Genomic DNA, 25395 nt, shown 5'->3' on the forward strand with positions numbered 1-25395 from the left:
TATTACCAGTTGGAAGATCTTCTGGGTATATGCCCAGAAGAGGTATTGCTGGATCCTCTGGTAGTACTATGTCCAGTTTTCTAAGGAACAGCCAGACTGATTTCCAGAGTGGTTGTACAAGCCTAATTTTATTTATAAGTAACTCTAAATGTATTTTGTTTTTACCTGCCATTGCTGGGCTGCTGTGGAGACTGTGTGGAATGATCAGAGGGTTCTGAACGTTGATCAGGAGATCGTGACTGGCTGCGGCGGGGAGGCCTGTCATGTGAGCGAGCTGAATGGTCTGATGCTAGTGACTGAATTTCTGAAATGTCTGTTAAATAAAAAGAAAATATTCCCATGAAATGACTACACTAAAGAATTCTAGTAATATTAAAAATAAGCTAAGAGTATATTTCACATAAAATGATTGAAACATTAATATCATCTCCAGTGGTCACCAAACTACAACGGTGAATGACATGACCTTCAAAGTATTTGTGTGTAGTGACAACAGATACAAATACACATTCAAATGTATGTGCAAATTTCAGATTTTTGAAGGTATCTCTCCTGTAGAAAAATATCATTCCAATCAAACATATCCAATCTTCATATACTTTAAGAAATCAATCAGTGAGACCCTCCAAACAGAACTATACTCACCATCTCTCTCAGAGGCATTGGCAGAATGGATACTATCGGAAAGATCAGGGACGTTCAGTAAGGTAGCCCGCTCATCTCTTTGCACTACCATTTTTAACTTGCCTTTAGACCTTTCTATCAGTGTTTTTGCATCTGTCAGTGACATATTTTCTGTCACAGTACCATTTATCTGTAACAGAAAAGAAGCTATAGGTTGAAAAGTAAACAAAATACACACTAAAACTTAAATCTGATCTGTTACAGGCAAGGACAGATTCCTCGGATCACTTTACGACCTAATCCTGGGCCGGGCGTGAGGGCGCACGCCTTTAATCCCAGCACTTGGGAGGCAGGCAGATTTCTGAGTTTGAGGCCAGCCTGGTCTACAGAGTGAGTTCCAGGACAGCCAGGGCTACACAGAGAAACCCTGTCTCGAAAAACAAAACAAAACAAAAAAAAAGACCTAATCCTACCTGTACACTTTCTAAATCATCAAAAGCATTCTTATAAGCAAACTAGAAAGCATTTCAATAGTGTTTAGAGCAATTACCAAAATTATCCTGGTGAATGATAGATATTTGCAGTAATTAATTCTCTCAGGTTAATCCCATACCTCATAGGAGCAGGACAAGTGCTGATTATTCACTACAGCAAAACTGCTTTACACACAAACAGATATTACACAATAACTCTCGACTTTGTTTCCTGGTTTAATTTATTATAATGTAAAATATAACTATACCTTCAAGACAACATCCCCTTCTTGAATGTTACCATCTCTTGCTGCCAAACTATCTTGTGAAATTTCCTTTACAAATATATGGCTGGCCAATCGAAGACCATATTCTGGAAGAATACAGTTAAATATCTTTAGTTCAAAGTCCTAAGACAATTCAGTACAGTTTAAATTGTAAGCTTTAAAATTACTGTCCTTATGAACCACTCTGCACCTAAAGCTATTATCTTTAAATCATTGAAAAGTATGCAATCAAGAAAAAACAAAATAAAACATGGTTCAAAGAAATGACATTCTCTTACTATCCCCATCTTATTAAAAAGGAGAAGGCCTAAAAGATGGAACCTTTTGGGGGGGGGGGGATTATGTGATGACATACTAGCTACTTGTAATGTTTAAAGAACACAATCTTTCGAGTGAATTGCTTGAAGCTTAAGAAACTCTGAAGTCTGACAAGGCTATGAATCAATTATTAGTTTTCTTTCCCCTCATTCCTAGGTATGTACAAACTTCTACTGAAGAAACTCAAAAGCTTTAGGACAGCCTGCTACTAACTGATGTAAGAATTAATATACAGTGCTCTCATTTATGGAACCTACAACACACCCATGAAATGGTCATTTTATCTGTGGGCGAGTAGGGGGCTAAAGAAATGACAAAAAGTAAAAGACAAAGCTACACGTCAGGTGCGGTAGAGCACACAAGTGATGCTCACCCTCATTAGCTGAAACAGGACAGGACTGTGTAGACCATACAGTGAAGACTATCTCAGTAAGACAGACAAAACAAAAGCTGTAACTATCAGTCCTGGGTCAACAGAAAAAGAAACGTTCTTGATCTGTGAAAGGAATAAGGAGGGAGAACTTTCACTGTTTTAAAAGAAATAAAATTCAAGAAAAACCCAAAGTTAAAAGTTAAGATGAACAAACAAGTATTAATGTAGGGTAAAGTATGAAGCCTGCAGTACAGGAGTCTAAATGTTCATCTCAGTTAAAGATTAACGTAAGGTAAACATGCAAAGACTATACACAGAAGCAGAACCAGAACCAGAGTAGAATAGTAATGACATGGGGAGATCCAGACAGGCAATGTTAAGTGCTTTGAAAACAGCAATTTTATCATAGAAAAATATGGGACTAAGGACATATTCTTACTCACTAGGAAAAAGTTATAACTGAGCTGGGTGATGGTGGTACATCATTTAGCCCCAGTACCTGGGAAGCAGAGGCAAGTGGTGGATCTCTGTAAATTCAAGGCCAGCTCTGGTCTACAGAACTAGTTCTAAGACAGTAAAGGCTACACAAAGAAACCCTGTCTCAAAAAAAAAACAAAAACAAAACAAAAAAAAAAAACAAAAACAAAAAAAAAAAAAAAAACAAAAACAAAAAAAAAACAAAAAAACAAACAAAAAAACAAAACAAAAGCTCTGTGTGTGTGTGTGTGTGTATGTGTGTATGTGTGTGTGTGTGTGTGTGTGTGTGTGTGTCTGTCTGTCTGTCTGTCTGTGTTACAAAAGGCTGGATACATAACTTTAATCCATCACCTGAGAGGCAGAGGCAGACAGTTGAATCTCTGTGAGTTCAAGGGCAGTCTGGTCTACATAGTGTTCCAGGACATCCAGAGTTACACAGTGAGACCCAATCTCAAAACAAAACAAAACAAAACACCATAAATATCAATATAAAAATGGTGCCAAAATATTCCTTGTGTATCAGTTTACTCCTTTATTCTTGGTATTTCTTTGGGTACACAGTACAGTGTCCAAGCACTACAAATTAAAGAAACAGATCAGAAGTCCCTGCACCTTGGCAACTTAAAAGACAGCAGAGCAAAAGATGTTACCATAGTAATTTACTAGTGCAAGGAAGTATAATAATGCATGGTAGTTTACTAGTACAAACATGGGACCAAATATGCATACCTATCAGGGTCAGAGAAGTATAAGAAAGAAATACCAAAGCTAAAACTTCATCTAAGAAACACTAAAACTAAACCTGAATGAAGAGTGTGTTATGTGCAGGAGGCTGGGGGTATGCAAAACAAATACACCAAAGGGTGAAGGAAAGAACATGGAAGGTGTGATGAAGTCCTAAATCTAGGATACCTGACACTGATACAAACACAAATAGAAACAATTAAGATGGAACCTTTAGAAAACAGTCTACAGAGTTCAGTGGAAGGGACAGACCCTGAGATCAGTCACAAAACTGACAAAGTCCACTGAAGAGAGAGCAGCAGCCTGGAAAAGAAGAGCAATGGAAAAAGACAGAAGTGAGACAATAAGGTTGGGAGTTGGGACATGTTCATCATACAAGCAAGAGATGTCAAGGAAAAGTACTGTATCAGCTACACTTACCTGACTGAGAAACTGGGTTGACAAGAATATAGTTGAAAAATATTTATTTGAAATACAAAGAAAAAAAACAATAGACTGTGATTCCCTTGAACACGGTGTGGCTGATTCTGAGGAATCCCTCTGGACAGCTGAGTTTGTCTAAGCTGGCTAGGCACAGAGTGCACTGATGTAGACTAGAAGGAGGCGGTGGCATGAGCCATGCATGAGTCCTGGGAATACATGAGATTGGCTACACAAGACAGCAAGCCAAGTTCTTGGACAGAAACTAGACAGAACGTTAAAGGTAGAAGGATGGAAATGAAAAGATGTGTGGACCTCAGAAAGATGAGACTTACACCAGTCCAAAGAAGACATTGTTCTAACAGTTGGCTCAGCTGTGAAACAGTGCTACCCAGGCTTGGAGCCTGTGAATGGTTCTGGGCTGGGAGGCAGGCACTAGAAGTAAAGTCCAAGTGTGAGGGGAGGAGCACCACGAAGAGCAGGCTCTCCATGGGAGAGGGCAAGAAATGCCAGTGACAGGACGGTGAGCAGCTTAAACCAAAGCTCACCTTCAAAACACTTTCTCCACCATTTCTAAAACCAAAGTCATGAGCCCTACATAACCACAAGCCAGTGGGATCAGAGCCATTTAAAAAGCTAACACTCTGGTGAAGGGGAGAGTAGAGAAGTCAGGTTAAGAACATCAATCTTCCATTTACAAATTAGTCCATCTCTCCCCTCCAAGTAAGTCCTTAGATTTATTTCTACGGTCATATTACTGTTGATTCAAACAGTAAAGAAAACCACAGCATTTCAATTGAGTGCTGGCGTAACATTTCTTGCTAGTACAATTTGAATTTGGCTATTCCTGTTCCAATAAAACCAAAATTCAACTAGAAGTTCGCACCAACAAAATGATTTGAGAAAATGTTCCAAAATATCCCAATGTCTACCTTACCAGGATGACTCTTAGCAAGACAACATGACTAGAAAGAGAAATGGAAAAAAAAACAAAAAACAACAGATAATATGATCATTGTATTTCTTAATAAACTAGCTTTAAAAGTCTCACATGAGAACAGTGAGAGTCAGTGATACCTTCATTTTTCCGAGACTTCACCAGTGTGACCTTGGTGGGTTTTGCGGGCTGACTGGAAGCCACCGACCGCCTGTCCGAGCGAGGGGACAGGCTCCTCTCCCTGCTTGCACTCCTATCCCTTGCCCAGCTCTTCTCGCTCCTTCTGCTCACTAAAGCACCACGGCCACCTCTTGGGTCATGCACTTCTTCATCGTAACTATCATCTTCATTATCAGACACTGGCTCAGGGTCTGGATGACTTACAGGGATCTGAACTTTCTTCTTCCTTCGAATTGTCTACAAATAAAAAGAAGTAATAAACTGAATGATATTCATATACTCTCCATTCGTAAGAGAAACATACATTTCCCTTGACTTACATTAACTTATGTAAATACAAAGGAGATAATATAGTAATCACACCAATACATTTCCAAAATGGCTGTTTTCCACTCTCTTAATAAACAGATCTGGCTAAACAGTAAATTTACTAAATCCCTCCAGAATTTATAACAATTTTCCAGATGATAAGAATCACAGGCTTACAGGGAATTAATACTTGTTGTGTAGAATGATTAGAACTATACTCTAAAGATACCACATATCTTATGAACACTTTGTAACCAAAACCACAACAAACTCATAAGCCTGACCTCATTCCTTAATCAAAATGTGACAGTACATCATTATCAATATGTATAATTGTCCCAACATACTAAGTGATACATTAACTTATCACAAACTAATGCACAACTTACTTGGTGGGAGCTCATGAGCTCAGCATACTTCCCTAACACAAACTGCCTTGTGTGTCTGTGTTGGTCCAATTTATAACTTGTCATTCTTGCATTCGTTTTCAGTGCTCCCTGTCCACTCATTTCTTTGTTTCTAAGTTCCAGATCTATATACATCTTCTGAATGTGCAGTTCTGTAATCCTGGAAGCCACCTGGCTCCCTCACACTGGTACACTGGGTCTCCTGGGGGCCTACAAGAGCTTCTGGGGGAACATTTGTCTTCTGACACCTTTAGCCATTCAAAACTTTTTGCTCACTTCTGATTTCTCCATCTGCTTCTGTTTTCTCAGGGCTTCATTTGCACTCACATGTAAACGACTTTCTACTGGTTTCTTCCCCTCACCTGCCTTGTGTTTTGACACAATAAAAGATACTTTTTATTGATTAGGCCATCTATAAACTCATTAGTACTACTAGCAGCATTCTTGCTGCTGTTCAGCAATTCTTTCATCTGCATCTTGTTCCCGCTCAATGAAACTGCCTACCAGGTTTTTTCATCACTCATGAAGGTATTGGTTCCTTGGCTCTTTAGTCAGTGTGTGTCTCACTTATTTACTACTTTTTTTTTATGCTCTCAGAGATCACGTGGACCAGCTCTGCATGTGAATGAAACCTCACCATTAGGGTGGATTCTCAATGACACCCACTTCCAAGAGTTTCCATGTCCGTTACCATCCTGTGTGATGTGTACCTTTAATTGTAATCTCTCCTAAATGACTTCAAATCTGCGATGCCTGATAAATGCCTAATAATCTTGTCTTGCTACTTCCTTCCATATTATATTTCTTTCATGGCTAAATACCTTCAAAGGCTGAGTCAACACTAAACATTCTGCTTCCTACTGTCCAGATAAGCCAGAGTGGGTCTTTTTGGTGAAAGCAAACAAACAAACAAACAAACAAGCAAACAAACAATGTTTGAAGTTGGAAGACAAGTAGCAAGGGAAGCCATCGTGTGGGGAAAGACAAGCCCTATGCTACGAGAAAGGAGAAAGGACAGTTGCTTTCCTCCCTCCCCATCTGTCTCACCTCTACTTCAATCTGCAGCAAGTCATACTCTGCATGCACACACTGGGCACGCTAGTGCTTCCTGCAATCTCAGGCTCTGCCTCTAAGACAATAACCTGAAATACACCCTGAACAACTCTGTTTCAGAAAATCCTGGCATCTCTCTCCTTAAAACATCAGCATTACAACAAGGGTGGTAGATGATGTGGGTAGGAGAAGGAAGGTAAAGGGTCCCTGTAAACAAAGCTCAGAGCAGAAAGGAGGCTGCAGGCACTTGCACACAGCTTGTCAAGATGCAGGCTAATAGAAGTCCATAAAGGAGACAGCAGCATCAAGCTGAGACTCCACCCCTCTCCTTTTATAAATGAAAACTGCTATCTCAGATTAGGTGCACAGCACAGAAGAGTAAGAAGCACTCATGCTGGACAACAACTGACTTTGGAACTGACTTCATTTACTTAAACGTGAAGGAGAAGCTGGTGTGGTGTCCCACACCTTTCATCCCAGCACCTGGGAGGCAGAGGCAGAAGGATCTGTGTGAATGAAGACCATCCTGGTCTATGCAGAGTTCCAGGACAACCAAGACTACCCAGAGAGACCCTTTCTGAAAACAGGAAGGGAGATTCAAAGAGTGGGGAGGGGGGAAATCAAATATCAAACAAGTATTAAGAGTAGTTGATACTTCTACTAAATTGAACATAAAAGATACTCACAATTTTTGCGTTTTTCCCACTTTTCCTTAATTGCTGAACAGCAAAAGCATGTTCAACATTATCCATTGAAACTCCATTAACCATTGCAACTCGGTCATTTTCCCTAAGAAGAGAGGAAAGAACAGCAGAAAAACATGTTAAAGAAAAGCACATAAACCTAGAAAGCTAAAATCTTCGTTGAATGACAGGTTAATTAATCTGCTTGCCTTTAGAGCAATGATAACCCAGCATCAGCTTTCACTGCCAGGCCCTTCACAAGAGCATTTAGCAGGTAACTAGCCCCATGACAGCAGTTCCTTTTCCTTTTGAAAAAGGACAGTGTTTCCCCCAACCGCCTGAACAGAAAAGGCACTAACAAACAAAAAGATCACTGATAACTAGCTGGATAGACTACTAGATGAATTAAGTCACCCAACTAACAGAGGTACTGTCATTAAACATTAAAAGTCTTTCTCCTTTTAAATGTCTGGATGCTTCTGATTATAGTCTCACTTTTCCTTCCTGCCCTTCTTATCATCTGTACTGCACTAATCTCCTTAGTGTAGACTTTACTGTCAAAGGCCCTCAAAAGCTAGTTCCACCTAAGCTAGTTACAAGTTCTCCTTCACTCTCTTTACCATTACAGTTACCTGGCTGCTCCTTGCACCACGTATAAAGATTTCTTAAACATAAGTGTATTCACTTGAGGGGAAATATTAAGTAAGTACAGCACAGGGTGTAAATAATCTGGACTCACTAACAAAACAGATCCATGACTGAGGACAGAAACAATCAGTGTGGGAAAGAACAAGAGACTTGATACTGGACAGATGGATCACACACTTACTGTAGCTGTCCTTCAGCTGGCCCTCCTTTTAGCACATCAGAAATCACTATGGAGGTTTCCCCACTCTGAAAATGAGGATTATCTCTTCCACCAGAGATTGCAATTCCAAATCCAAACCCAGGAGCCTAAAAACAGCAAATTACAGTAAAATAGTTGTATTAAGGACAACAAAATTGCTTACCAGCACAAATAATAATCTTATTGCATCTGTGATTTGTATTCATTTGATGGTTATACATTACAGTCATTAATCCATTCTATGAGAATGTCTGTTCCAGGAAATTATATACCAAACAGAGCAATATTAAAAATGTCAACTGCGCTGGGCAGTGGTGGCGCACACCTTTAATCCCAGAACTTGGGAGGCGGAGGCAGGTGGGTTTCTGAGTTCAAGGCCAGCCTGGTCTACAAAGTGAGTTCCAGGACAGCCAGGGCTATACAGAGAAACCTTGTCTCGAAAAACCAAAAAAAAAAAAAAAAAAAAAAAAAAAAAGTCAACTGCATAAATATTCTACAAGCACTAAATTGATTTTAAAACTCTGAGCAGTAAGATCCTATATGATTTTTGATGATCAGGTGGGGTCCTAAAGGGACAAGCAGAGTTCAGTGTGATCATCACTAGCACTAACACCTGGTCCAGAAAGGATAGACTTACTTCATAAGCCATCTGTCATTTTACACAATACAATGGGCACCTTAAAAATCAAGTGTTAGGTACTTCAACTTCAGTTATTCTACAAGTCTCAAAAGGAAATCTCTACACAGCAACACACTAATGTCCTACATATATTGTATGTATAGGAAATGCACCACATTAACAAATTTTTATACTTCAACTAAATAAATTATGTTACAAACTTCTGAAAGAACTAAAGTTTCTAGAACTGACTCAATGGCTCAGTACAGCAAAAACAATTCAACTCTTTCAAAGTGTGAGGACTGCGCTGCAGCCTTGCTTCTGAACACACAGCATATACACTCTGTACTGGGGATGCCATTGTGCCCAGGAGATGACAACACCTGAAATACCTCAGGTCAGATTCAGCCGCTACTACAAGGGTTTTACTGTACATAAGACTTTCTGCTCTTACAGACACACATTGCAATCACAAGATCCAAATACTTTACCATCATTTGTCAGCAGTTAAGTATCAAATTAGTGTATCTTTGGGTTGTTTTGGGTTAGTGTTTGATTTTAAAACTTGTTTGAGCCAGGTATAATTGCACAAACAAGTAGGCCTAGTACAAGGGAAGTGGAGGCAGGTGGGTCAGAAGTTCAAGGTCATCTTTGGGCTCATCTTAATCTTTGTGTTGCTGACTTAAATTTCATAAGAAACTCTTCAGTGAGTTCTGGATTAGAATTAGGACAGAATACTCATACTGACAACAATTGAAGATAACACCTGGTATTGACATCTGCCACATATGTGCACATATACAAAGTTATTTAAATAATAAAAATAACCTAATAGTTACCAATAAAGTACATAATAACAATGGGTTTCCAATAGACCAATTTTGCCTCCCTGGCATAAATGCCTCGACTGTGTTGTATTTATGTGATGTCTTTATAACAAACTGTCATTATCAAGCTTCATATAGACAGTGTGCACATTGCTAAAGGGCATGCAAATGAAGTGAGGGTTGTGACAATCACCAAGCCATTTACAAATATGTCTTAACAGAGCAAAATACAGTCTAAAAAATACCATTATTTTTAACTGCTAAATACTCTATTATATAGATATAGCACATTTTATTGATCATTCATTAGCAAATGGGTTATTTGTATTGTTTCTACTTCTGGCTATTATAAATAAAGTTGCTGTGAGCATTCACATGTTACTCATTAAGTGAATATCTGCTTTAACTATCAGGTATATTTCTAGAAGTGGAATTATGGGTCACATGATAGCTACATAGTTAAGCTCTGAGCCATTCTCCAATTGTTTTATCTGATGACTGCATCATTTCAAACTACTATCAGCAGTGTATGAGAGCATCATTCTGTCTCCATGCTAAGTTAGGCTGGAGAGCTCACTAGGCTTCAGTGGTGCACTTCCTTGATGACTAATGGTGCTGAGCATCCCTTCACTGTGCTTACTGCTTATTTACACACCTCTGAAAAATGTCTAGGCAGAGCTTTTGCTCACTTCTCATTTGAGTTACATCTTTACATTACTGAGTTAGTTATAAGAGTGCAGGTAACAACAAGCTTCAAAAAAGGTCCTTATCAGATGTGTTCTTGTTCTGTGTTGTCGTCTCACTTTTTTGATGGTATCCTTTTTTTTCTTTTTAAAAAATTGTATTTGTAATCCATTTTTTATACTCCATATTCCATTCCCTGTCCCTCCCCATCCACCCTCCCGACTGTTCCACATCCCATATCTCCTTCCCACCCCACCTGTCTCCATGTGGATGTCCCACCCACCATCCCACCTGACCTCTCAACTCCCTGGGGCCTAACCTCTTGAGGATTAGGTTCATCTCTGAATGAACACAGACATGGAAGTCCTCTACTGTATGTGTGTTGGGGGCCTCATATCAGCTGATATATGCTGCCTGTTTGGTGGTTCAGTATTTGAAAGATCTCCGGGGCCCAGATTAATTATGAATCAACCTTCTCTTCAGCTTCTTTCAGCCTTCCCTAATTCAACAACAGAGGTCAGCTACTTTTGTCCATTGGTTGGGTGCAAATATCTGCATCTGACTTTTCAGCTGCTTGTTGGGTCTTCCGGAGTGCAGTCATGCTAGGTCCCTTTTTGTGAGCACTCCATAGCCTCAGTAATCGTGTCAGGCCTTGGGGCCTCCCCTTGAGCTGAATCCCACTTTGGGCCTGTCGATGGACCTTCTGATGGTATCCTTTCAAACACCAACGTTTCCAATTTTGATTAGGCCCAATTTACCTGTTTTCTCTTTTATTTTGGGCTTCTGACATGTTTAATAAAGCACTTCCTAACGTAATGTCAATATCTATCTACTCTTGTAGTTTCTTCTTTAAGTTCTATGATTTGATTCTAGCAACTCCTGGGCCTATTCATCCTAAGTTCATTTTGAACATGAAGTGTACCAAGAAGTCCTAGTTCATCCCTTTTTATGTGGCTAAACAACTCTCCCCACACCATCTATTAAACAGCCACAGCCCCTGCACTGTACTGGCACTCTCATCCCAAGTTTCCCTCTTATTCAATCATTTCCTTAAAGACTTACCAGCTTACCTATAGATTCCCTTAATTTCTTTGGTTATGTAATTTCATCTTCTAAAATTTTACCATAATACTTCAATATGAAAATAAAAATGCCAATTCATTCCTGAGTATTCATTTTATTTCTCAAAGTATTATTCAAATGCACGCTGTTTCTAAGGAAGGGTCACTGAGAGCAAAGCAGGTGTTATGCTGAAAGTGCAGCAGACGCCAACCTCCTTTCACATCAGTTGGGGTAGCACCTTAAGCTACAGATAGATGGTGCTTGCCCAAAGTATGATGGACTTTATATGACTATGAGCACTTCAATGTGGTTGGTCCTGCCTGAAATAGGCTCAAATTGTAAAACATGAACACATTTTACAACATTAAAATTCTGATTACATGTTAAAATGATATTCTGATTGCATTCAATCATAGAATATGAAAACTTTTAATTTTTTTTTAAACATGAAAACTGAAATTTTTATCTTCTGTATGTGGACTTGGACAGTACTCTTAAGAGTGGCTTTGTGGACCACTATTGATCTCATATGCCCAGTAAATGTATTGGGTGTACTCTAATTAAGGAACTAGAAAACTAAGATGTTCTCCCCTGGAAAGGCTGTCACTGAGGAGCACCTGAGTGCAAAGCCCAGAGTACATGTATAGACAAGCCTGACTTGTGTTTCCCTTTAACACAATTACAGGCTCTTTGAGAGCACTCCATAGAGACTGAATATCCAGTAAGTGGAACTCAAGAATGAACCAGACCCCAGTACTTGGGAGGCTGAGGCACTAGGATTTCTTTTGGGTTTGAAGTTAGCCTGGCCTACATATTAAGTTCAAGGGAAACTGAGGTACATAGCAAAGTCCTGCCAAAAACTCAATTCAACAAAGCAAAAAAATGGAACTGCATTTCAATGGTTTTAGTATTATGAGATAACCCAGGTTTCCTTTGAGAATACAAATGAAAAACTAAGACCCATCACATTATTTCTGACAGTAAAGAGGAAAGCTAAGGTGTAAGCCATGGGAGTTTCTTATGGATTTACCATTACTTGTGTGTTCCATGTCCTTCACTTACTACCCTATCATCATCTCCATCACCATCACACGGCAAAAAACATTTTCACTCCTGTGTCACAATTTCTTAGTATAGCGCATCTCAAAGTAGTGCATTTTTTAAGATGGTGGTCCAAACCTACCCTAGGCCAAAAGAATCCGAATCTTTGGTGAAAAGGACATCCTAGCTGATTCCTCTTTCTTTACAGTAAACCTGGAAAGTTATTGCTCTAGGTCAGTGTCAGCAAACCATGATCCAAAGGCCAAATTTGTCCAGGTTGCCATTTATTGTTATTTTTTATTATGTATACAAGTGCGTGCATGCATGTGTCCATATGGAGGTGTCAACCTTGGTGTCATTTACCTGTTTCTTACTCTGGAGACAGGGCTTCTCAGTGGCTCCACTGAGCTAGACTTGCCTGACAGTGAGCCCAACTTGCGTTCACTCCCTGGGGCTAAGATTATAAACACATGGCAACTCTTCCAGCTTTTCTACCCAGGACTGTCAAATGCAGGTCCTCAAGCTAGGACATCAGCAAGCATCTTACTACCTGAACTGTTTCTTCAGCCCAACAAACTGTCTGCTTTTATAAATATTGTTGTATTAAAACATAGCCACATTCATTCTGTTGGTCTTCCTATGGAGTTGCCATCCCCTTCAGCTCCTTTAATCCTTCCCCTAACTCTTCCATAGGGGTCCCAACCTCTGTCCAATGGTTGGCTTTAAGTATCTGCATCTGTCTCAGCTGCTGGTAGAGCCTCTCAGAAGATAGCCATGGTAGGCTCCTGTCTGCAAGCACAACATAGCATCAGTAATAGTGTCAGGGTTTGGTGGCCACCCATGAGATGGATCCAAAGTTGGGCTGGTCACTGGTCGGCCATTCCTTCAGTCTCTGCTCCATTTTTGTCCTTCCATCTCTTTTGGACAGGAACAAATTTGGGTCAAAAGTTTTGAAGGTGGGTTGATGTCCCCATGTCTCCACTGTGGGCCCTGTCTAACTACTGGAGGTAGGGTCTTCAGGTTCCATCTCCCCACTGTTGGGCATTCTGGCTAAGGTCCCCACACCACCCACATGCCTTTAATCCCAGTACTTAGGAGGCAGAGGAAGGTGGAGCTGTAGAGTTTGAGGCCAGCCTGGTCTACAGAGCCAAGTCCAAGACAGGGATACAGAGAAACCCTGTCTTGAAAAACTGAGAGAGAAAGAAACAAGGAGTGAGAGGGGAGGGGACACAAGAGATTGTGATCTTACTTAATATTATACATCCTAAGTCTATTCATTTTCCTCCAATTTTATTAACTTCTTTTTTTAGAGTTGAGGATATTCAATTTTATTGAAAAAAATATACCAAATTTTCATTTTCAATTCATCTGTTGATTAAAAAAAAAAAAAAAAAAAAAAAAAAAAAAAAAAAAACTAGGCTGATTCCAATCTCTGCTGTAGTAAAAACAGCAACAATAGACAGGGGAGCACACATATAGAGCACACATAATAGAGTATGAAATAAAGTTCCTTAGGTATATAGGTATATGCCCCAGAGTGAAAGTAGATACAGTTTACTGGCACCATTTGTTGAATAACCTGTCTTTTTATTCAATGTATGTTTCTGCCTCCTTTGTCAAAAATTAAGTGGCTGTGATGTGGCCATTTGACATCTGGCTTCTGCTCCAACCCCAACTGTTCGGTCATGACAGCTGTATGCAATAATCTGAAGTGTGCTATGACACTCCCAGCACTGCTCCCACTTCTTGGGATTGCCTTGGCTATCTGTGCTCTTTCTGGTTCCAAATAATTATTGTATTGCTTATTTCTAAGCCTATGACATTGGAGTTGACAGATATTGCATTATACAATAAATTAGATTGGGTACTATAAATATTTTGATAATATTAATTCTGCCAATCCAAGAACATGGACTATTTCTCCATCAACTAGAAATTGCTTTTCTATGCTTTTCTTTTTTGTTATAAAAATTTCCCTGTAGATATCTTTTATTTCTTTGGTTAGATATATTCCTAAAAACTTAAATGGGAGTGCGAACATTTGAATGTAATATTTTTCCTAACTTCTTTCTCAGAGAGTGGCCTTTAATATAAAGGAAGGCTGCTAGTCTTTTAATACCGATTTTGTATCCTGAAACTATACTATGTTTAGGTCCAAAACATTTCTAGTAGACTAAACAGTATTTTCAGTAAAGAATTAAGAGAGATTTATTTCATAATTTCAGAAAGAAAAAAAGCATGTTCTGATATGCAGAATCAAGCCAGTAATATGTACGTAAGCCATCAAATGCACATGTGGGTACAGTATATGACATGGAGAAAAGAGGACAAGAAAGGGCAAATGCAAGGTCATGAGGAAGGACTGAATGTGGGCAGTGGGCAGAGCTATGCAGAGGACGTAGAACTGACTTTTATACTCCTTAGTCTTTTTTTGGGGGGGAGGGGCTGTTTTTTTAAGTGATAAAATGTATTTGTTACTGAAAGTAAAATTTATTGTGAAGCTCCAACAGATTCCATTCCAAATGTCTATTCTAACTGTATTCTGAGAATAGAATGTTAAAGGAACAGTCAAATCACCCATGGAAAACTATAGGTGTAATTTACTGTTTTCACATTACATTTCTCCTATTAGTGGTTTAGTTATTAAATAAGGGAAATGAAAAACACGCATATATTAGTTAAAAATTAAATGACTCTGTGGCTGAAGAGGCAGTTCATTTGACAAAGCACCTGTTACATTAAGCCTGGCAATCTTAGTTTGGATACCCAGTACCCATATAAAACCTGGGTGTGGTAGCTGTGCACCTATATAAGCCTAGTGCTGGAAGCCAGTGAGGATGGGTAGATTCTTAGAGCATAATGGGTGTGTGAGCTATAAAGCCAGGGAAAAGACCATATCTCAAAAACCAAGGTGAGAACAACTGAAGAAGACACCCAAATATGCGTGCAAAATAGAGCAAAATCCTTAATGTTAAAGAAACAAAGCATGGTGTCATGTGTGTGTTAGAAAAGTCATTTCAACAATCTAGGCAGGCATTCCTGGGGCAAATCTGGATGTGTGATGGTCAGTGGAGCCTGCATTCAGTGTCTGGCTTTAAGAGATGCCAGTTCCTCTGCAGGGTTCATGAGAGGTAAACAGATAAGAGGGCCAAGTCAAATTTACAGCTCTTCCATTTCCAAAAGGTGTTAAGTGTTGTGCTGGGAACACAGCACTGAATAGCCTCCGCCTCAGCAAAAAGACACAGAGCTTCTTCACCTCCTTCCTTGCAGGAATAACTTTTCCCCCTTTTAAATTTTTGTTTTGTTTTGTAAACTTTATTACAAAAAATACCCTGAAAATAAACAAACCAAAGAACCAGACCAAGTCTATCCAACTCAATGACAGCACTCCATCCTTTCACAATACTCTTACAGTGTAGAATTCCTGCAGCAACAAAAGCAATTGGTTAGTACCCAGGATGCAACAGGAATACATTCTGGACAGGCTGCTGGGAATGTTTTGCTAGAGCATGGCTCAGAGCTCTAAATTGCTCCTGGGAATGAATTGCAAGTTGCTAATATCTGCTACTTGGAGCACAGTTCATCTTCTAAAATAAATACTGGTAACTGTTGTTGCAGTAACACTGAAATCAGGCATTTAAGATGCTATGAAAACACCAAGAGCCAATGAACAAGGAAAAGTGATACTTTGCTTTTTGTGAGGGAGTGGAGTTAGGTGGTTCCAGACAGGGTTTCTCGGTGTGACAAAGCTCTGGCTGTCGTGGATCTTGCTCAAGGTCAGCCTGCCTCTGTGACCAAGCCCAGCTACTGTTCATTCTTTTCAATGAACCAAAAAATGTTTATCCATGGAGAGGGTCCTATCATCCAAAGTCATACAATAGATGAATGTTCCCTCACAATAAACAGATCATTTGTTTAAAAAAAAAAAAAAAAAACCTAAAGGATAAGGCTGATAATTCTTTTCAAGAACATTTGGAAAATTAAAATTACTAAATCTTACATTTTTTTTCGTTAAAATGTAAAAGGACCATAGTTGGTAGTTAGCTTGATAGTAGATGATTTGCAGACCCATAATTTGATTTTTAATTATATAATTTATGATGAACTTAATAGGCATTTCAATAAATAGCTCTTAACCTTTAATTATTTACATTTTTAAAATTTTTCAAGCTTCTATGACCTATAAATTTAGCTTCATATAAAATCAGCAACTGAATTTGTACATCTAACCATTTTGTGTGTGTTCTTATTTAATCACTTTTATTTTAATTGAAAACATTTGTTAGCCGGGCGAAGTGGCGCATGCCCTTAATCTCAGCACTCAGGAGGCAGGGGCAGGTGGATTTCTGAGTTCGAGGCCAGCCTGGTCTACAGAGTGAGTTCCAGGACAGCCAGGGCTAAACAGAGAAACCCTGTCTCGAAAAAACAAAAAACAAAAAACAAAAAACAAAAAAAAAAAACACATTTGTTTTACATTATCATACATGAGTACTGTCTTGACATCATTTCCATCCTTCCCTCTTCCTCTACAACTCCTCCTGTGACACCCCAACCCTCTCAAATTCATGACGTCTTTGCTATTTTACACATACACATACACCACTTTAACAATGATCTTGCAAAATCAAGTACTTGTAATGATGAAATTGGCAATCAGTAATAGCATCCTTTGCTAGTTATTCATAAACTTTATACTTAATATAAAAGAGAAAGGTGATGTAGCTCATCACGAGAGTCCCTGACTTGAATGAGATCCTAAGTTTGATCCCATAAAAATGAAAAGAGCTGTATCAATCAAGGCAAAGGTAACTGGTAAAAAGTAAGCACGCAGCTTAGTAAGGAAGATTAGGGAGTAAAAATATGGATGCACACATGCATGGTCAGCTCATGTTTGCTAAATGTAAAAAGGCAACTAAATGGAGAAAGTGTAATCTTTTCAACAAGACTGTAACTCAAAATGGTAAGACATCCATATAAAAAAACTGTCTTATTTATCACATACAAAAGTTAACCCACATACAATTTCTAGGGAAAAAAAAAAAGCACACATAGCCTTTTGCATCATGGTTGGCAAAGATTTCTGAAATTCAAATCTAAAACAAAAAACAAAACAAAAAACCATGACTGATGAAAACAAAACCATGGCCAGAAGGCAGAGAACAACTACAGACCAGGGGAAAATATAAAGCAATTTGATCATGAGTCTATGTCCAGAATACATACAGAACTCTTCAAACGCCAATGTCTGTGTACCAAAGATCATAGTAAACAAAATGGCAATCCATGGAATCAAAAAAATACTTTCAAGACATATCTCATATTGGCCTGTAGGTGGTCTGTGAAGTATTCTCTTGATGACTGGTTGACTGTGCTAGTACCCAATTCTAGGGAGGTCTGACTTGGACCAAGCAAGTTGATAGTGGTTGCACATGCCTTCAGTTTTAGCACTCCAAAGGCAGAGGCAGATGGATTTCTGAGTTTGAGGCCAGCCTGGTCTACAAAGTGAGTTCCAGGATAGCCAGGGCTATACAGAGAAACCCTGTCTCAAAAAACCAAAAAAAGAATAGAGGATGAAGTGTGTATTAGTTACCTATCACTGTGGCAAAATATCTGACAAGATTCAGCTCAATAGAAGGAGGACTGATTTATTTTAGTTTATGGTATAAGAAAGGATACAGTCTTAACATAGTAGGAATTGCATGGTGATTGAAGTATAATGCAGCCAGTAGTCTTTTCAGTCAGGAAGTGGAGAGAGACCATGTACTCCACAAGATGCCTCCTTTCTATTATGTCTCAAGACTACAGAAATACTACTACCCATAGTCAGGGAGGGTCTTCCCTCCTCAGTTAAACATATCCACAGGTATGCCTCATTTTGTCTCTTAGATGATTCCAAAGTCAGTCAACTTGGCAATAAACACTGAACATTTACAAGGTGCTCAGCATTAATGTACAGAGAGATACAAACTAAGAGTTATAGTGGGATACTACTAGACATCTATTATTAGAATAGCTAAACTCAAAGGTTAAAACCAACAATATCAAGAGTTGTGAAGAAGACTGACTCATACGTTGCTGGTGAGAAGGCACATCCAATCAGCCATGTCCTATAAACGTAACAGCTAGCATAAAACCCACTGTCATTCTGTTCCAATTTACCCAAAGAAACTGTATACTAACGCAGATTTATTCATAATCAACAAAAACTGTAAACAACCTAAATGTACCATCAAATATAGGATGAGTAAGCTATTACACTCATAAAATGGAGTGGAATTTAGTAATAAGCAGGAATTAGATATCAACACAAGCAACATTATTGAAGTCTCAAATGCATTAATCTAAGCATGTAAAATCAGTCTCAAAAAGCTACTTATTGCACAAATCCATTTATAAGACATCCTGGAAAAAGTCAAAGTCTAAAAAGACAGATCAGTGGCTCAAGGCAGACCGGAAGGGGCAGAGTTGACCACAGACAGATTTGAACACAGTTTTAAGGTAATAGAATCGTTCTGCATTTTAAGTGGAGTATTAGTTATGTAACTATATCAAAACTCAGAATTATATACTAGATGAGTGTGAATTTACTGTTATATAAATTATACCAATAAAAATTATAAATGTATTAAGAAAAATAAATATAATACATAAAATGCTACCAACCCATTATATCACAATCAAGCAATCAAAGACATAAGGTATAAAATTATTTTATGTATCATAGAAATCTGATGCAGAGATGCTACCTATTAAGCACAATGAAAACAACAGGAAGCTATTTCAACTTTACAAATTAAAAGTTAAGATAGTTATTATTGAAGTGATTTCTTCATTTAGTAAGACAGGAAAAGGTCAACCATATCCTTCCTGGAACCACTTTATTTGAATAATTAACTAACTCTATCAAATCCTCATGAGATAATCAGGTAAGTGCTCAGGAACATAATTTTCCCACCTCCAGTTGTCAACTGCTCAGAAATAATCAGTGTAAGGCATATGCCATTTATTTAAATACTCTCTAAGCAGGAGAGCCATCAGTAGAGTCGGCTCTGCTAAAAAGAAGAAAAAAGGTAAAATTTAAGGAGCCATTCTTGAACAGAAAAATTATGAATTAGTGTTGCTATCTCTATAGTATTTTATTTAGTTTTAATTTTTTGAGACAAAGTTTTTATACATAGCCCTGGCCATTCTGCAACTTGTTATGTAAAACAGGCTAAGCTGTGCTATACGACACCCAGCTAACTTTTTCAAGTTTTTATTTCTATGTGTGTGTGAGGGTGCCTGCAGAGGCTAGAAGAGGCTATCAGATCCTCTGGAGATGGAGGTACAGATGGAGCAGTCAAACATGGGACCATCCACTAAACTTGAGTCTTTTTAAAGAGCAAGTACTATTTCCTACTGAGCCATGTGTCCAGCTCCTAGCCTCATTTTAAGTACATAAACACCATGGTTCACAACACAGGCTGGGTTTCTTCCCCATTTCTAAAGCAACAGAAAGCAAAAGTAGAATTAAAATCCAGACCAATCTGATCCCAAAGCTGGTATTTCCACTGTTTACTAATAATTTTTCTTATCTGCAACGCTCAGGTTGTACATGCTTCAAATGAACAATTATCTTTTAACAATATGGTTTCCCGGCAACATACATACCAACCTGCTAAGAAGCTAAGGATGATTTTTTTGTTTTGTTTTGTTTTTCTTTTTTTCAAGACAGGGTTTCTCTGTATAGCCCTGGCTGTCCTGGAACTCACTCTGTAGACCAGGCTGGCCTTGAACTCAGAAATCCGCCTGCCTCTGCCTCCCGAGTGCTGGGATTAAAGGCCTGCGCCACCAGGCCCGGCTAAGGATGATTTTGAACTTCTGACTGCCAGGGTTTCACAGATAAGAATTTAATATGATTCTGAGGATGGAAGAGGGCTTCCTGCATGCTACAACTAAGTATGCTATCAACTGAGTTTATCCTAAGCTCTTACAAGATTTTAGTAAGAACATATCTTAATATTAAACCCCAAGCATACAAACATGTATATACAGCCCGTTTATAATTTAACATATAATCTTTTATCGAATCATTCAAAATTCTAAGCAACAAATAACTTAATTTTAGAGATTAAAAATAGCAAATATATAAGAAATAACCAAAGGATATGTGAAAAAGTAATCATGCTTACTTCTGACCTTAATGAAGAATTTATTATAAATCTAATTTTAAACAAAAGAATATAGAAAAAAAATTCCCCTTTCTTTTGGCTTCCTGACATCTGGCTTTCCTCTATTGTTTTCAAAGCTGCCAGTATCCTGAATTATAACAGATTATTTGCTGCAGCAGAAACTCACCCTGTGAAGCGTCACTGTGTGCTGTTCCCATATAGCTGTTTCCTCCATTGCTGTGCTCTGATAAAGGAAAAGAAAACAAAGCATTTACCTTTAAAAGAAAAAATAAGAACTTAATAAAGTAAAAGAAAGCATTCTGGAAAAAACTCAGCACAATAAAATACCAAGACTTGCACTGTTGATATTAAAAGTAGTCTGGAAACCACTTAATAACTATGAAAGGGTTGTTTTTGTTTTAAGAGATAGGAAACCATACACAGGAACTCCCTTTGTTTTAACTTAATTTGGATAGATGCCACTCTACACTTAACACAGCAGAATCAAGTCAAAGCTAGCAAATTCAGCAACTTTATGCTTACCATCAGACAGACAAGAATAAAAGTTGCAACGGTTTTAAAATACATCTAAGTGGACTTATGAGCATTTTTCATGCTGCACACCGCAAGAAAAGGTACCTCTGAACTCAGTATTTGTAAATACACGTTCCAGAAAAAACAGATTTAGACCATCTGATAGATTAAAGTCACTATTCTATCCAGTTTCAGTTTTATGTCAGAATCACTTCCTCTAAGTTCATGTATAGCCATACAGAAAGAGGCTTTTATGTTACACATATCATAAACATGCATTTACTAAAACATTAAAACAAAAATCTCAAGGCCCCAATCCCCCAGATCCATAAACAATCACTACAAGTTTCAGCGTAGATCCTAGCCAGACCACGGGGTAGCTGCATTTTATCTCCTACCATAAGTCTCTCATAGAGATAATAAGATGATCTGAAAGTTAACTTTAAAAATTTAAAAACAAAATTTCCTTTGAATTTGGGTTACGACTCTTGGTAGTTTAAAGTAATGTAGCCCCTCTTAACACTACTTTTTAATAAATTGGGATGCCTAATATGCATTTCTTTCGAGAGGAGGAGGAGGAAGAATCTTTTCAGCATGGTGAAGTGACAGTAGGGTGGCATATTCACACAGTCCTTCATCAGCTACTACTGTAAGTGTCTTTCACCCGTGAGATCTGTCTGTTACATTGTTATCAGCAGCATCACAAGACCACCCACATCAAGGTGTCAGAGACCTATTTCTCTCTTCCCACAGTAACTTTAACTGAAGATTAATGCCACTTTAGAAAATGAACTCCTATAAAGGAAGCCTGCTTCCCTAAATTCAAAGCAACTAGATTGACTTTCCTCCCAAATGAACAAGGGGCGAGAAAGAAAGGATCTCTGTGTTCACTCCCACAGGTAAGAACTGCCAACTTTACCAGCTTTTGTTTCAACCTTCCAATGATGAGCAGCAAAACTTTCTTTTAATGAGACTCACCTGGAAACAAAACTGTTCTGTGTTTTAACAAAAACTGACCAGATTTTAAGACAGACAGACAGACAGACAGGCAGACAGACAGACAGACAGACAGACAGACACACACACACACACACACACACACACACACACAAAACTGCACAAAGCCATCCATGTGAAACACTGACAGCGAGGAGCAGATGCACTGAACATCCACTGTTCACTAAAACACACAAAATAAAGTGTCTGCAATAACTGCCAGTCTGTGCAACCCCAGCTGAAGTTAACAATGAGAACTGCTTGCATAGCTCTAAACTGGTTCTTTTGAAATCCACTTTGTTAACTAGTACCAGTGCTTCACTGACTTCTTAATCCCTTCCCCATCAGTCCAAACTGTTAAATGATCTGATACTGTCCTTGGTTACTATCTTATGAAAAGTATGTGGTTCTCCACAAGGTTGTGATGATCACATAAATTCACACTATTGAGCAAAGGAAAACAGATTATAGAACAGCTTGGTTATTGCCAAAAATCTAAATTTGTTTAAGTCAAAGTGAAGAGGAAGTTGAAAGGATATGAAAAAGGTTCACATTGATCAGCTTGAAATAAAGGGAGTGGGGGTGGTATTTCTCATTAGATGTTCTATATTTTTGTTCTTTTTTTCACTCATAATAAACTGGCAATGTATTTTACACTACACTCACATTCCACTGTTACTGCAAGTTCCAAACATTTGCTTCTAGTTGGACTTTTTGTTTTAAAGGTTTTGTTTCTTAAATTATGAAAATGATTGAGTATGAACTGGACACTTTAGAATAAGGCGGACATTCTCTGGAAGAATACTACAAGATTCTGAAGAGAAAAGGAAGCTGGGCTGGGGAGGTTTACCTTGACCGTTAGTCTTTTTATACTGTTCTATAATGCTCATCTACTGCTGGGCAAAGAAATTTAAGTGCAAACTTAATTTTCATGCTATAAATGTATAAATCTCTTTAAAAATGAATCATTGTAAAATCCACGTAAGTGCCTCTGTTTAAACCATCATCAGTCCCACTCTAAAACTGTCTAGGCTTGTAGGAAACTAAGAAACAGGACATTAATCTGCTAAGCAAAATTCTGCTTCTAGTATTCTGTTAACTACACAAGATACACAAAAAATGAGCTAGCCTAGAAATAAGACCAGCACCCAAGCTGTTAAAATCTTAGTTTTCCTCACCTATAAGATCAGGAAATTAGACTAAATTATCTCAAGGAAAAATGTCCCCCCAGTTCCAAAGGTCTATTTATTAAAGTGTACTACAGAATAGGTTACAAATTCAATAATTAGCATCAAAAGTGATTGCAATTCATGGTTGCTGTATTAGTTTTGCACACACTTCTAAGTCTGCATCAACTGACTAGAATCATAATTTCAAAAGAAGCAAAAAGCTGTATTTCAGAATCTGCCAAGGGTTTGTTTGGTTTCTTTGTTCTAAGCTCCAGCTGGCAAATACACTACTCAGATCCCCAAATCTGAAGGGCTTCCTGCCAACTCTAGATCCTAATTCTAGGCACTTTCATCATCCTTTACACCAATTACAAATCAAATGGGAGAAGGCCTGGAGAGCTGAACTGACAAGAACGCTCTCTTTCCTAGGTCTGAACAGTACATGGATGGCATGTGTGGTGGTGTGCTGTTGAGAACTTTAAACTCAGCCAGGCATGGTGGCACACACCTTTAATCCCAACACTCTGGAAGCAGAGGCAGGCAGGCAGATTTCTAAGTTAGAGGCCAGCCTTGTCTACAAAGAGTTCCAGGACAGCCAGAGCTATACAGAGAACCCTGTCTCGAGAGAGAGAGAGAGAGAGAGAGAGAGAGAGAGAGAGAGAGAGAGAGAGAGAGAAACTTTAAACTCAAACAGTGCAATCAGAATTCATTCTGAAGATCACAAATGGAAGTTAACATGAGAAGGAGGGAGCTCTAGGCAGGTCAGTAGTGGTGCATACCTTTAATCTTAACACTGGGGAAGCAGAGGCAGGCAGATATAATATCTGTGAGTTCCAGGACAGTCAAGGCTATACAGAGAAACTCTGTCTTGAAAAATCAAAACAAAATGTAACAAAACAAAAGCAGCCGGGCGTGGTGGCGCACGCCTTTAATCCCAGCACTCAGGAGGAAGAGGCAGGCTGATTTCTGAGTTCGAGGCCAGCCTGGTCTACAAAGTGAGTTCCAGGACAGCCAGGGCTATACAGAGAAACCCTGTCTCGAAAAACAAAAAAACAAAACAAACAAACAAAAGCCAGTTCTGAAAGTACCATTACAAATGTGGTCTCACACATGCATAAATTGAGGTACTCAGGGCTTACATTTCTGAAAATCAAGACCGAGACCTAGATAGAGTAGATCTGGATCTAAGAGTAATCAATCAACAAGACTGTAGAACTGAAACCAAGATCTATTTACAAAGGACTAAGATGACCCTACAGACTACAACTACTCTAGGGAAGGAAGGACCAAATAGACCTGAACAGTTGCTAGTGAGATTAAATAAAAACCAACAGAGCCAATACAAAACATTCTTTACTGTTCAGAGAGTACACCAAAATACAAGAACTGAACATCTCCTAATCTGAGGCCAATATTCTTTGTTATCTAACATCACAAAAGAACAACATTTCCATGAGTTTTAGAAATGCTAGATCCTTATTAAGTATATGACTAGAAAATGACTGTTAAGGCACCCTGAACTGTTCTATATGGCTCCCGGTCCTCCATTAGGAAAATCAAGCACTCCTGCTCTTTCTGGGAGCAACTCTGTTCCTTAAAGTGTTTCCAGTTTCCCTGGAGTGCTAAGGTTTGGGGGGGGGGGGGATGTTGTTTTGGGTTGTTTTTGTTTTTCATTTTGTGTTTTATTTTTGTTGTTGGCTCTTATTCTATCTAAAGTAGAAGACAACACCACTTCTTGGGGTAAAACTGAGTGAGAAACTAAGAATGCAGGGATGGACCTTGACCTGTGAATTTTCAAATACACCATGTTCTAACTACTGTTCTACAAATGAAGCACAAAGATGGGGACTAAAATGTGTTCAAAGATAGCAGATGGCAAACAATGGCAATGATCTAAGGGCATCACTTCAGTTCTCGAAACAGATGTATAAGATCAGCCTGAAGTTCAATGCTGTGAGGGTCTCAAGAGACTTCCAGAGCAGCCAGGGACTCAACAAAACTCACAAATGCAAGAGGAAAAAACAAACAACAACAACAACAATCTACCTCATTAAATGTAAGAATCCAAGTAGTTATTAATAAGCATGCAGTGGCTGGGCAGTGGTGGCGCACGCCTTTAATCCCAGCACTTGGGAGGCAGAGGCAGGCGGATTTCTGAGTTTGAGGCCAGCCTGGTCTACA

General features: G+C 38.7%; 1 protein-coding gene across 8 annotated transcripts in view; it reads right to left on the reverse strand.

Moving 5' to 3' along the window:
* Tjp1 (tight junction protein 1) overlaps positions 1 to 25395 on the reverse strand; it is a 232727-nt gene that overhangs the window by 42798 nt on the left and 164534 nt on the right. For all 8 annotated transcript variants that reach the window (XM_021187463.2, XM_029539293.1, XM_021187445.2 and 5 more), the window contains 7 exons: positions 20703 to 20759; positions 8115 to 8239; positions 7289 to 7391; positions 4794 to 5070; positions 1367 to 1470; positions 646 to 814; positions 166 to 313 (listed from right to left, as the gene is read on the reverse strand). In XM_021187463.2, the coding sequence (XP_021043122.1) occupies positions 166 to 313; positions 646 to 814; positions 1367 to 1470; positions 4794 to 5070; positions 7289 to 7391; positions 8115 to 8239; positions 20703 to 20759 (983 nt within the window). The remainder of the gene's footprint in view (positions 1 to 165; positions 314 to 645; positions 815 to 1366; positions 1471 to 4793; positions 5071 to 7288; positions 7392 to 8114; positions 8240 to 20702; positions 20760 to 25395) is intronic.

The sequence above is a fragment of the Mus pahari genome, chromosome 1, assembly GCF_900095145.1.
Source record: "Mus pahari chromosome 1, PAHARI_EIJ_v1.1, whole genome shotgun sequence".
NCBI lineage: Eukaryota > Metazoa > Chordata > Mammalia > Rodentia > Muridae > Mus > Mus pahari.